The following is a 13588-nucleotide window of genomic DNA, read 5'->3' on the forward strand; positions in this document are numbered from 1 at the left end:
TGACATAAACCAGCCGGGCACCTTCCCCATTAAGAGTCCGGACATTCCAGGTGCATGCCTTCAAATCGTAGTCCTTTAAACGTTTGCCGTGGTCGTCATCATAAGGGGGAGGGGGTCTCATCCGAGGCTTTGCCTTGCTTCTTCACTGGAAGTGGTTTTTACGTGGCGGGTCCCAAACCCAGCGCACAACCCATTGCTGGGACACACAACCCATTGCTGGATCACAATCGTTTGTAGGTCTACGATAGATACAAATTAACGTTTGGCAGATCTTGCTATTTCTACAAAAAAAAAGTTCAATATTTCTACGGAGTTTAGTCCCCTGTTTATTTTGTTAATTATAGCGGTAGAATGTTGAATTGCCGATAGATGACATTCAGTCTTCTTTAATGCACAATATATAAATTATTGACGCGAAATGGTTTTGGAGAAATGTATGTACCTAAATTGAGCAAACTATACCGAATGTATCTACTCTTTAATGTAGAAAAATTATTTAGAATATCACAATCGCTTGTAGGTCTACGATTAAGCAACCCATCATTTTTGACTGAAAAAAAGGAAAAGCGCGCCACGGCCAACAATTTCGCGGGATTTAGGAATATTTTTCGCTACAGCAGGGTAACTTATACGATTAAATAATATAATTAACTGGTAAATATTTGATTTAAATTACGATATGGGCAAGATACTTTTATCATACAAGTTGTATGTACGTATTCCCAAATCATTTTGAAAAAATGCCCTTTATTTTACGTTGGTTAATATGGTCACCGTACATATATACATAAGTAAGGTAAACAAAGCCCTCACGGTTAGGCTTGACAAATGCCCGGGTCTAAGATCCTCAGGGCTTGGGGCGAAATCTGTGAGTTGCGGTTAAAAATTTTGAGATTCTCCGATTTACTGGAATAACAAAAGTTGCTTTCTTTTTATTTTTGTGTATGATAAAAATTAAATTTTCTGTAAACACGTATACCTTTGAATCGTTCTTCTAGTGCCGTTTAAAATATTTTAACATCCTTGTCATTGTTGAAACTATTAGAGATGTTTTCTGTTTTATGAGCAAAGAAACCTACCAAAATTTTAAGCATCCTACCCTTCTACCAACCAAAAAAAAACCTACCAACTTTGGTAGGAAAAGCCGAAAACGACAACCCTGGTTGCAGTTTAAAGTCTCTCACTTCATAAATTAGCTCAGCTATCATTTTTCACCAGTTCATGTTAACGCACCGATATTAATTTTAGATTCAATTAATTCAAAAGCTGCAGAGTCAAAATCACTATAGCATGTCTTATGATATGACGACTTGCATCCATGACAATTAACGAATTGTCTTTAGATAATGACTTTGAGCACAAAGCCCAGCGGGAGCGAAGCGACATTTCAACCGAATAGTTTAACAGTTCAGCTACAATGAATGGGCAATGCTTGAGAATGCTCAGAAATGGGAGAAAATATTCGTGAGTAGGGTTCTACGACATTTAAAAAATAAGCTGAGAACTACTTCGCAAAATTGCTGCAACGGACAAATATTTTACCAAAAATTATGCCAACGCTGAAGATAGTGATGATGAAGTGTGCGAAGATGGGAACATGTGATCTTGTCGATAATTAATTTGATTACTTGAGGAATGCAGTTTATCATACGATTGTAAGTTCCTTGAACGAATAAAATGTATTAATATCAGACATTTTTTTCCAATTTTGATATCCTTTTATTTTATTTTTTTTTTTATTCCTAAATCCCGCGAAATTGTTGGCCGTGGCGCGCTTTTCCTTTTTTTCAGTCAAAAATGATGGGTTGCTTAATCGTAGACCTACAAGCGATTGTGATATTCTAAATAATTTTTCTACATTAAAGAGTAGATACATTCGGTATAGTTTGCTCAATTTAGGTACATACATTTCTCCAAAACCATTTCGCGTCAATAATTTATATATTGTGCATTAAAGAAGACTGAATGTCATCTATCGGCAATTCAACATTCTACCGCTATAATTAACAAAATAAACAGGGGACTAAACTCCGTAGAAATATTGAACTTTTTTTTTGTAGAAATAGCAAGATCTGCCAAACGTTAATTTGTATCTATCGTAGACCTACAAACGATTGTGATCCAGCAATGGGTTGTGTGTCCCAGCAATGGGTTGTGCGCTGGGTTTGGGACCCGCCACGTAAAAACCACTTCCAGTGAAGAAGCAAGGCAAAGCCTCGGATGAGACCCCCTCCCCCTTATGATGACGACCACGGCAAACGTTTAAAGGACTACGATTTGAAGGCATGCACCTGGAATGTCCGGACTCTTAATGGGGAAGGTGCCCGGCTGGTTTATGTCATCGTAAGGACAAAAGTTGACATCACCGCCATCCAAGAAATGCATTGGACGGGGCAAGGCAAGCAATGTATGGGGCCTTGCGACGTCTACTACAGCTGCCATGTAAAGGAGCGCAAATTCGGAGTTCGCCACAATCCACATCAAAGCGAAATTCTTTAACATCTCGCTCATCTGCGCCCATGCCCCGATGGAAGAGAAGGATGAGGCATCCAAGGATCTCTTCTATGAGCGCTTGGAGCGCATGTACGAGCGCTGCCCCGTCATGATATCAAAATCGTGCTTGGCGACTTCAATGCCAGGGTGGGCAAGGAAGGGATCTTTGGAACCACCCTCGGAAAATTCAGCATCCACGACCAAACGTCCGACAACGGATTGAGGCTGATCGACTTCGCAGGGGCCCGAAACATGGTAGTATGCAGTACTAGGTTCAAGCATAAAAAGATCCATCAAGCTACGTGGCTGTCTCCGCATCGAAAAACGAGAAACCAAATCGATCATGTTGTGATAGACGGAAGGCACGCTTCCAGTGTTTTAGACGTACACACACTCCGAGGCCTAAACATCGACTCGGACAACTATCTTGTTGCAGCCAAGGTACGCACCCGCCTCTGTGCAGCACAAAATGTGCGCCCAAATATGCAAGGAAAGCTTAACATCAAAAAGCTGCAATCACAACAGACAGCCAGCGCTTTCGCTGCTCGACTCTCACACCTGCTCTCAGAGAGCACTCCCCAACAAACCGACATATGCGAGCAGTGGAACCACATTTCCCGCTCATTAAGTACTGCCGCCGAAGAAGTAGTCGGATTTCAGCGAGCCCGAAAGAACAACTGGTACGATGAGGAGTGTCAGGAAGCTGCAGATAAAAAAGATGCCGCCTACAGAGCCACGCTGCGGTCGGGCGCAACGCGCGCTTTGTGGGACTGCTATAGGGACTTGAAGAGGGAAGCGAGACGTATTTGCCGCAATAAGAAGAGAGAGGCCGAAATACGTGAATGCGAAGAGCTTGAAATGCTGGCCGACAGGAAGAATGCCCGAAGACTTTACCAGAGAGTTAGGCGACTTACGGAAGGTTTCAAGACCGGGGCGTACTCCTGTAAGGACAATAATGGCGAACTAGTAACTGAAGTCCAGAGCGTAATAAAATTATGGAGGGAACCCTTTTCCGCTCTACTAAATGTTAGCAGCACAGAAAGTTGTGAAGAAGAAGAACCCGAGCCCGCAGTCGATGATGACGGAGGCGACGTTCCACCGCCTGACCTTGACGAGGTACGTATAGTAATAACGCGGCTGAAAAACAACAAAGCTGCTGGAGCTGACAGCCTGCCAGCTGAGCTATTCAAGTACGGCGGCGAGGAGTTGATAAGGTGCATGCATCAACTCTTGTGCAGAATATGGTCAGATGAACGCATGCCCGACGACTGGAATTTAAGTGTGCTCTGCCCAATCCACAAGAAAGGTGACCCCGCCATTCGCGCCAACTACCGCGGGATCAGCCTTCTAAGCATAGGTTACAAGGTCTTATCGAGCGTATTGTGTGAAAGACTGAAGCCCACCGTCAATGAACTGATTGGGCCTTATCAGTGTGGCTTTAGATCTGGAAAATCCACCATAGACCAGGTATTCACAATATGCCAAATCTGGGAAAAAACCCGCGATAAATGATCGACACTCACCACCTATTTGTCGACTTTAAAGCCGCCTTTGACAGCACTAAAAGGAGTTGCCTATATGCCGCTTTGTCTGAATTTGGCATCCCCGCCAAACTGATATGGGTGTGTAAAATGACGTTGAGCAATACCACCAGCTCCGTCAGAATTGGAAAAGACCTCTCCGNTTTGTCTGAATTTGGCATATCCTCAAAACACGTACGGCTGTGTAAAATGACGTTGAGCGATAACACCAGCTCCGTCAAAATTGGGAAATACCTCTCCGATCAGTTCGCCACAAAACAGGGTTTCAGACAGGGCGACTCCCTTTCATGTGACCTTCTTTAATCTGCTGTTGGAGAAGATGATAAGAGCTGCAGAACTGAACCGCTCAGGAACAATTTACTACAAGAGCGTGCAATCGCTTGCTTATGCCGATGACATCGACTGCCTTTTCCAAGTTGGATAGGGAAGCAAAGCGAATGGGTCTGGTGGTAAACGAGGACAAGACGAAGTATCTCCTGTCATCAAACAAACAGTCAGCACATTCGCGCCTTGGCACCCACGTCACTGTGGACAGTTAAAATTTCGAGAAAGTAGAGAATTTCGTTTACTTGGGAACCAGCATTAACAACGATAATAATGTCAGCATTGAAATCCAACGCAGAATCACTCTTGCCAACAAGTGCCATTTTGGACTGAGTAGGCAATTCAGGAGCAAATTCCTCTCTCGACGTACGAAAACCATGCTCTATAAGTCACTCATCATTCCCGTGCTGGTATATGGCGCAGAAGCATGGACAATGACAACATCCGATGAGGCGGCTCTTGGAGTGTTTGAGAGAAAGATTTTGCGGAAGATTTACGGGCCTTTACGCGTTGGCGACGGCGAGTACCGCAGACGATGGAACGATGAGCTGTATGAGCTTTACAACGATATGGACATAGTGCAGCGAATTAAAATACAGCGGCTCCGCTGGCTTGGTCATGTCGTTCGAATGGACACCGACGCTCCAGCTCTGAAAGTATTCAACTCGGAACCCGCTGGTGGTAGCAGAGGAAGAGGGAGGCCCCCACTGCGATGGAAAGATCAGGTGGAGAAGGACTTGGCTTCACTTGGCGTTTCCAATTGGCGTCAGTTGGCACAGAGGAGAAACGACTGGCGTGCTTTGCTGATCTCGGCCAAAATCGCTAGGCGGTTACTGCGCCAAAAAAGAAGAAGAAGAACTTCTATGTGGGTGCCTAAGGCTATCTGAACACTTGTCGTCCAATCATGGTTGCGTTATCGTTGGCAAATCGTAGAAGATGCAGAAACAGATAAGTACGACACTGTCGTTTGCTTATCGTTATGCACGCATTGTTTTTTTACATTTTATTACAAAATTAGTGAAAAGGTTAATATTTGCACTAAAATTACAGAAATACTCATTTCTTATATAGAATCTATGGAAACTATTAAAAAGTGTATAATTGCTATAAAATTCAATAACTTTGAGATATATNGGGGAAAAAATTAGTGAAAAGGTTAATATTTGCACTAAAATTACAGAAATACTCATNTACAAAATTAGTGAAAAGGTTAATATTTGCACTAAAATTACAGAAATACTCATTTCTTATATAGAATCTATGGAAACTATTAAAAAGTGTATAATTGCTATAAAATTCAATAACTTTGAGATATATCGAAATTGTAAAAATTGTCTACGTGAGTGAACAAAATACATTTCCGAAAAGAAAAGACGAGAGATTTATAATAAATTACGTCTGTAATTGTTGCAGCACAGTTCATAATTTTAAAATTGCAAGTTTTTGTAAAGACTGCGAAAATATTAACCAAAAAAACAGAAAATACCTGCTCTTAGCGAATTTTTAGCCGCGAAATGAATTGAAATATCACGACCGAGTGTGCGAAAGTGTAGACGTCATGTAATGGTTGCATCATGATTGTGACGATGAAGCAACTGTGATTGCACGACCAATGTGCAGAAAGCCTAACTAAACGACTGTCGAAGTGAAATACTAACGACCATCACGATAACGGTAAATAAGATATTAAAAAAAAATTAGACTGTTTTACCTTCTGTGAATCCTGTCAATGGATCTGCATTTTCATACCAAAATCGGTCGCCAACACGTGTACGATAGAACTGTTCTGTAAGTATACAAAGGAATGTGGGTCCAGCAAGAGCTCCTGTTATATGTGCCTCCACGGCACCGCCCACAGTAAGATCAACGTCTTCGTGGCTAGCGTATAAGGATTTCATTTTTTCAATAATCTGTAGAGTAAAAAATTAGTTTTATATAATGTCGGGGACACCCTGACCGTTTTTTTTCATACATTGAGCTCGATGAGATCACCATAATCTTCCCAGCTACTGGCTCGCTTGAGGCCACAAAACTCTCTTAAATCGTTGTAAGATGCTAATCCATGGTCTCGATTCCGCTGAATATCGATAGCTCGCAGATCACCGCCGAATGGCATATTCCGTCTCAGCAGGAAGTGCTTTATCTACAAATATGCAAAAAAAAAAGAAACTACTGTAATACAGGCTTTACATTAGGAATGTAAATCCCGGGATCCCAGGATTCCGGTCTTTTTTAAGTCTCGAAAATCCCGGGATTATTTTCCTAGAATCCCGGGATTTGAAATTTACACTGGTGGCAATAATTGAAACGCTTTATGTTGAACAGTTTTGGCTATATTTCTTTTGTTTATTTAATTTTTAACATTTTTTTATAAATGTTTAGCTCAATATACGTATAACACCTCGCGGCAGGCAATTTTGGACACGAAAAAATTAATATATTCGCCAAACCAAGGCCCAACTATAGTAAAATCGCGTTCTTAATTTTTGTCTCTGACGTCAGTATTTTTTAAAAGAACTTTGAAATTTTAAAGATAAGAGTAATTCAAAAAATGATTTAAAAATTTCAGTGCAATATACTTAAAAAACCATTATGGGTATCAAATGAAGAAGAAGATCTGTAGAGTTAAAACACATTACAATTTTTGGTGCGTAAGGGACGGGTAGGTATTAAAAATACCCTTTTATAATTTTATCCTCGAATAGCTTGAAATTTTTCAATTCTTATTTTTGAAAAAATTATGTGTTAAGGACTAACTTTATAAGCTTAAAAAATAGAACTGATTAAACAGGCATTTTCAATTCTTATTCGTTCTTGTGAACACAAAAAATAATTTCATTTGGTACCCTTAATTTGTTTTACATTGCACTGAATTTGTTTTAAATACACTTTCGAATTAACCATATCTTTGAAATTATAACGAGCCCTAACCGCCAAAATAACGTGACATTTCTTTTAAATTTTCGTTTTGATGCAGAAATGCATCTAGATGGCCTAGGACTATTTCTGCATCAAAAAGAAAATTTTGAGAAAAAATGTAGCTTACGTTATTTTGGCGGTTAGGGCTCGAGAAAGTCTTAAAAAAAAATCATGACATCAAAGAAAAGCCCATTTATATGCAGTTAATTATGTGGAATATGAGGTAGACTTTTATAAAAAAATTTAAATTTTGGATAAACAAACCTGGTCGAATTAACGCGCTTTTTTTATACCACGAGTTTTATGAACTTCTTTCAACCAGAAAATAAATTTTTTTATTTAATTTTTTGGCATCGAGGTTTTTTCGACATATCTTAAATTACTTTATTAGATATGTGCACACTAAAGTATTATTAAATGCATAAGAATTTAATTACTGTGTTACGTTTTGTTACTTATGAAATAATTTTCACTTTAAATTAAAAGTACGTTTCAAACCTATTTACATATTATTCATTGTATGGTAGGAGGGCTTCTCCAACCTATTGATGCAATTTTTTTCATGTTAAGTCGTTGAAAAATAATAAATATCTAAATCCCGGGATNTTATGGGTATCAAATGAAGAAGAAGATCTGTAGAGTTAAAACACATTACAATTTTTGGTGCGTAAGGGACGGGTAGGTATTAAAAATACCCTTTTATAATTTTATCCTCGAATAGCTTGAAATTTTTCAATTCTTATTTTTGAAAAAATTATGTGTTAAGGACTAACTTTATAAGCTTAAAAAATAGAACTGATTAAACAGGCATTTTCAATTCTTATTTTTGAAAAAATTATGTGTTAAGGACTAACTTTATAAGCTTAAAAAATAGAACTGATTAAACAGGCATTTTCAATTCTTATTCGTTCTTGTGAACACAAAAAATAATTTCATTTGGTACCCTTAATTTGTTTTACATTGCACTGAATTTGTTTTAAATACACTTTCGAATTAACCATATCTTTGAAATTATAACGAGCCCTAACCGCCAAAATAACGTGACATTTCTTTTAAATTTTCGTTTTGATGCAGAAATGCATCTAGATGGCCTAGGACTATTTCTGCATCAAAAAGAAAATTTTGAGAAAAAATGTAGCTTACGTTATTTTGGCGGTTAGGGCTCGAGAAAGTCTTAAAAAAAAATCATGACATCAAAGAAAAGCCCATTTATATGCAGTTAATTATGTGGAATATGAGGTAGACTTTTATAAAAAAATTTAAATTTTGGATAAACAAACCTGGTCGAATTAACGCGGTTTTTTTTTATACCACGAGTTTTATGAACTTCTTTCAACCAGAAAATAAATTTTTTTATTTAATTTTTTGGCATCGAGGTTTTTTCGACATATCTTAAATTACTTTATTAGATATGTGCACACTAAAGTATTATTAAATGCATAAGAATTTAATTACTGTGTTACGTTTTGTTACTTATGAAATAATTTTCACTTTAAATTAAAAGTACGTTTCAAACCTATTTACATATTATTCATTGTATGGTAGGAGGGCTTCTCCAACCTATTGATGCAATTTTTTTCATGTTAAGTCGTTGAAAAATAATAAATATCTAAATCCCGGGATTGATCCCGGGATCCCGGGATTGAACCAAAGACATCCCGAAAATCCCGGGATCGAACCAACGACATCCCGAAAATCCCGGGATCGTAAAAATCGAAAAAAATTAACATCCCTACTTTACATACATATAACTGGTTTTGATTTTCCTATTTGTAATTAAAAACTGAATCAACCAGTAAAAATAACAAAATAATCTTAGTTTTAACCCTTTACTTTTCTCTGTGGAACTTTGTATTATTGACTAGCGAATACTCGGCATGCTTCACTGCGCCTCAAAAGTATTTTTGTGCTGTTTGATACCCATATTGTAACATTCCATTTATTTTATCAATTTAATAGAGTAAAATTTTTCAAACCGGTAGCAACCTGTCTCAAACACATTCCCGGCAGGGCTGCGAACTATACTTAGCTATGAAGTGCCACATTGAGGACAAAAAAGTGCCAAAATGTGCCAAATAGAAAACTAAAAGTGCCAAAAAATGTGCCGTTCTTTTTAATTCTTCCTATTTAGCATTAAAATTAGAGACACATTCCCAAAACAAAAGTCCAATGCGAAAGTAAGATAAACCAGTTGTATAAGCTATAGAAATTAGCAAATTTTAGTTGCGAAAAATAAGTACATGTAAAGAATTTCACAAAAATGTATTCAAATATTACTATTTTTCAAAAGTGCCATTTTGGCAGTCTGTGCCAAATTGAAAAATTAAGTGCCATTTGGGGTAAAATAGGGCCAAAAATGGCACGGTTTGAGCCAAGTTGGCTGCTCCGATTCCCGGCAGTAAACTTACCTAAGCCTCTTCAGTTGGATACCCATGTTTCAATATTCACTTTACCTTATAAATTAAATTAAATTAAAATTTTCAAACAGGTGGCAACCTTCAACAAAAATATTTTCGGCTTTAAGCCTTCTTAGGGCCAAATTCACAGTGCGTAGTTAACCACTGATAAGAGTTTAACTATTTATTTTCATATTCACAACGCTCAGTTAACAAAAATTTAAACCAGCATGCCCCCATAGTTAAACTCTTGTGAAATAAATTTTTTTTGTGGAACTAATTTCAAATTTGAATAGAAAAGTATTGATTTTTAGAATTTGTATATTTTCAGGCGATACGAATTTCTATAGTTAACTATGTGACTCTGAATATAAATTCATAATTAAAACCTTGTTGGTGGTTAAGTTAACAATGGTTTAACTAAGCACTGTGAATTCGGCCTTAGACGTATTTCTTTTTACAGTCATATAGCAATATCTACTTTATCTTTCAATCTACTTAAACTGTATATAACAATTATATTCAACAATTTTTATTGAGCTCCAGGCCGTTTTTTAATGAAAACTTATTGTGGAAAAGCAACAATAATTTGAAAAAATGGTAGAAGTGATAGCTATTTCGGAAATCACCACATTTCCTCATCAGACTTCTTTCAGTAGGATTCGAACCGACGATCCCACTGACTCAGCCAGTTGCCTACGCACTGTGCTAAGTTCGCCTTGTTAATTCTTGTTGCTTATTTCCACTGTTTCACTTGCTAAGCCTACTACAATCAAGCGCAGCTGTTCCGCTGCAATTCACTTGATAGAGTGGTTGTTGGTATTGCTGGTTTTTAATATTTTCTATTGTTAGAATGTTTAAATTTTAGGTGTGCTCATCCTGAAGTTATTTGTTTTTGTTATTTTATGGCCTTATAACAATTATATTTATAATTATATTTATAATTGTTATAAGGCGATAAATAACAAAAACAAATAACTTAATTAATTATATTTATAATCGTCGGTTCGAATCCTACTGAAAGAAGTCTGATAAGGAAGGATCGTCGGTTCGATACCATTTTTTCAAATTATTGTTGCTTTTCCACAATAAGTTTTCATTAAAAAACGGCCTCGAACTCAATAAAAATTTTTGAATATAATTGTTATAAGGCCATAAAATAACAAAAACAAGTAAATTAAACTGTAGTTTTCAAACAGGTGACAACTCCAATTCTTTCTTTCCTTCTTTATTTTAAGTTAGACCTCCAGAAATACACAGGTGAAAACTGCGTTCAATTCCAAGCATTAGTTTTCGACTCATATGCGTGCAAACTTCCAGACAGACAGACAGATAAAAATTCTAAAAATTTCCGATTTGGCTTCTGTTGCTCTAATAATAATTTTTCCTTAATATCTAAAATGTACAGACATCGGCCTGCTACAATTTTTATATATGTATAGATTACAAAATTTACCAAAAAACACAAGTCGTACAACTTGGAACGCCATATACATACATATGTAGCACAAGTTGTAAGTCAGAATTTCAAATACGACAACAAAATCTGGACTTAGGTAACGCAAACTCGAACTTCGCAGATCTCATAATATTATTGCTTATTTTAATCATTTACCACTAAAAGAGTTTAAATAGACGCGCATAATTGCATATGTATCAATGTTGCCACTTTGTGAGTAATTCCTCAGAACGTGAGAAATTTCGGGTGCGCTTGAGTATTTTTTGAGGATTTTTATATTGAGGAATTTTCTCTCGATATGTTTGCAGATAACAAATGCAACCATGTTTTACACAACAGAGTTGTTAAATCGCTCTGCAAATTATTCAACTATAAGCTTTCCGAAGTTATATAAAGAGCGAAATACACCACACAAGCAGCTCTTTGGTTTTCTTTGATTTTTCTCTCTTGCGTCTTCATTCGGTAAAAATTCTCTTACGAATGAAGCGATTTAATCATACATAGCTTAAGTGGTTTGAGCAGACGTCAACATGGCGGCCGGAAAATCAAAAACTTTGATTTTTGTTCACATTTCCCTCAAATGGCTGGTCAAACTTTCAAGCACCCCCATGCAGAACATAAATAGCTTTAACCCTAGAATACTAACGTTCGCCTGTGAGGCGGAACGAATTCAATTTCCGCGCGATATTTCAGGAACGCTTACACAATACACATATCTGTCATAAGAAAATTTTTAGTAATTTGTTCGGATTTGAGGATTTTTCATTTGTTTTTGAAGCATGTGGTAATTTTTTTGTGGCAACACTGATATCTATATACAAATGTGTGGGATGGGGTTTCGTTAAAGCAGCGAGATGGCAGCCCACATTGGCCAACGTGTCAAATAAGGGTTAATCACAGCGCACTGCAGTATGCGCGAGTGACGAAAGCAGCCACAGTAGCATACTGAAATTACTCGCTTATATACACGAGATTTGGAAGTTTTTATCCAGACGTCCAATCAACATGTTTGACGTATCGTAGGAAAGGTCTTGCAGAGTGTGTCCACAAAATGTATTCAAGCTTCATAAACGATTAACCGAATTCTGGAAAATTAAGCTAAAGTGTTGCGAAACATAAAAAAACATTTTTTTGCTTTTGTCGGTTTACCGGGGTGGATACACCCAACATATTTAGTATTTTGTTATTCTATAGGTCAATACCTTTCAAACGATACCTTATATATTAAGTTCCGGCTACTAGTTGGAAAGATATAGAGCTTAATGTGTTTTGGTTCGTGTCTCCACTACGAGATGCTTTGCGATGTGTGTAGTGTCTGTACGTACCTTCATTTCTTTTTTTTTGCAAACTTTCAGGAATTAAAGTACCAAAAAAACTAGGAAGGTTTTGTTCCAGGATGTTTCGATTCGTAGGCTTTTGTGGGCGTGGCTGGTGCCTGAAGGAGGGACTTAAAACAAGCTATCTAGCGCTGTCTTTTGCGTTTATAAAATATAAATATGTCATAAATATAGACTTCGGGCATTTTCTCAAAAACTGGTCAGTCGATTTTATTCTAAGTTTCCACAAGTCTATCCCGAAATCTTAGCTTTATANCGTATCGTAGGAAAGGTCTTGCAGAGTGTGTCCACAAAATGTATTCAAGCTTCATAAACGATTAACCGAATTCTGGAAAATTAAGCTAAAGTGTTGCGAAACATAAAAAAACATTTTTTTGCTTTTGTCGGTTTACCGGGGTGGATACACCCAACATATTTAGTATTTTGTTATTCTATAGGTCAATACCTTTCAAACGATACCTTATATATTAAGTTCCGGCTACTAGTTGGAAAGATATAGAGCTTAATGTGTTTTGGTTCGTGTCTCCACTACGAGATGCTTTGCGATGTGTGTAGTGTCTGTACGTACCTTCATTTCTTTTTTTTTGCAAACTTTCAGGAATTAAAGTACCAAAAAAACTAGGAAGGTTTTGTTCCAGGATGTTTCGATTCGTAGGCTTTTGTGGGCGTGGCTGGTGCCTGAAGGAGGGACTTAAAACAAGCTATCTAGCGCTGTCTTTTGCGTTTATAAAATATAAATATGTCATAAATATAGACTTCGGGCATTTTCTCAAAAACTGGTCAGTCGATTTTATTCTAAGTTTCCACAAGTCTATCCCGAAATCTTAGCTTTATATATAGCTCTGGTATATAGCCTATACCTGGGAAAACTCCTGTTGTGGAGATATAACGATTCAAATTGAAAAAATGTCGCTCCAAGAAGGGTCGAATGGCTAAAAATTAACACATTCGTCTAATTTGGTTACTTTAAGATATTAAAGTAATGTACCCAGTTCCTCGAAAAAAGTGCCCATTCCCTGATTGCCACTGTTACGTCGCTGACAGTTGAGGTAAGGTTGGTTGGCCTTCAGACATGCTGGCATCCCGAACTAGCTCGTCGGTTGGTGGGGGGGGGGGGGG

At 37.4% G+C, this 13588-nt stretch overlaps 1 protein-coding gene across 1 annotated transcript in view; it reads right to left on the reverse strand.

Moving 5' to 3' along the window:
* Positions 1–13588, reverse strand: part of LOC108377732 (peroxidase) — a 185716-nt gene that overhangs the window by 117722 nt on the left and 54406 nt on the right. Inside the window, exons 2-3 of the mRNA XM_017633994.1 lie at positions 6331–6501; positions 6070–6268 (exon numbers count right to left, since the gene is read on the reverse strand). Of these exons, the coding sequence (XP_017489483.1) occupies positions 6070–6268; positions 6331–6501 (370 nt within the window). The remainder of the gene's footprint in view (positions 1–6069; positions 6269–6330; positions 6502–13588) is intronic.

Source organism: Rhagoletis zephyria, unplaced genomic scaffold, assembly GCF_001687245.7.
Source record: "Rhagoletis zephyria isolate East Lansing unplaced genomic scaffold, Rhagoletis_zephyria_1.1 Rzeph_scaffold_00109, whole genome shotgun sequence".
NCBI classification, from domain to species: Eukaryota; Metazoa; Arthropoda; class Insecta; order Diptera; family Tephritidae; genus Rhagoletis; species Rhagoletis zephyria.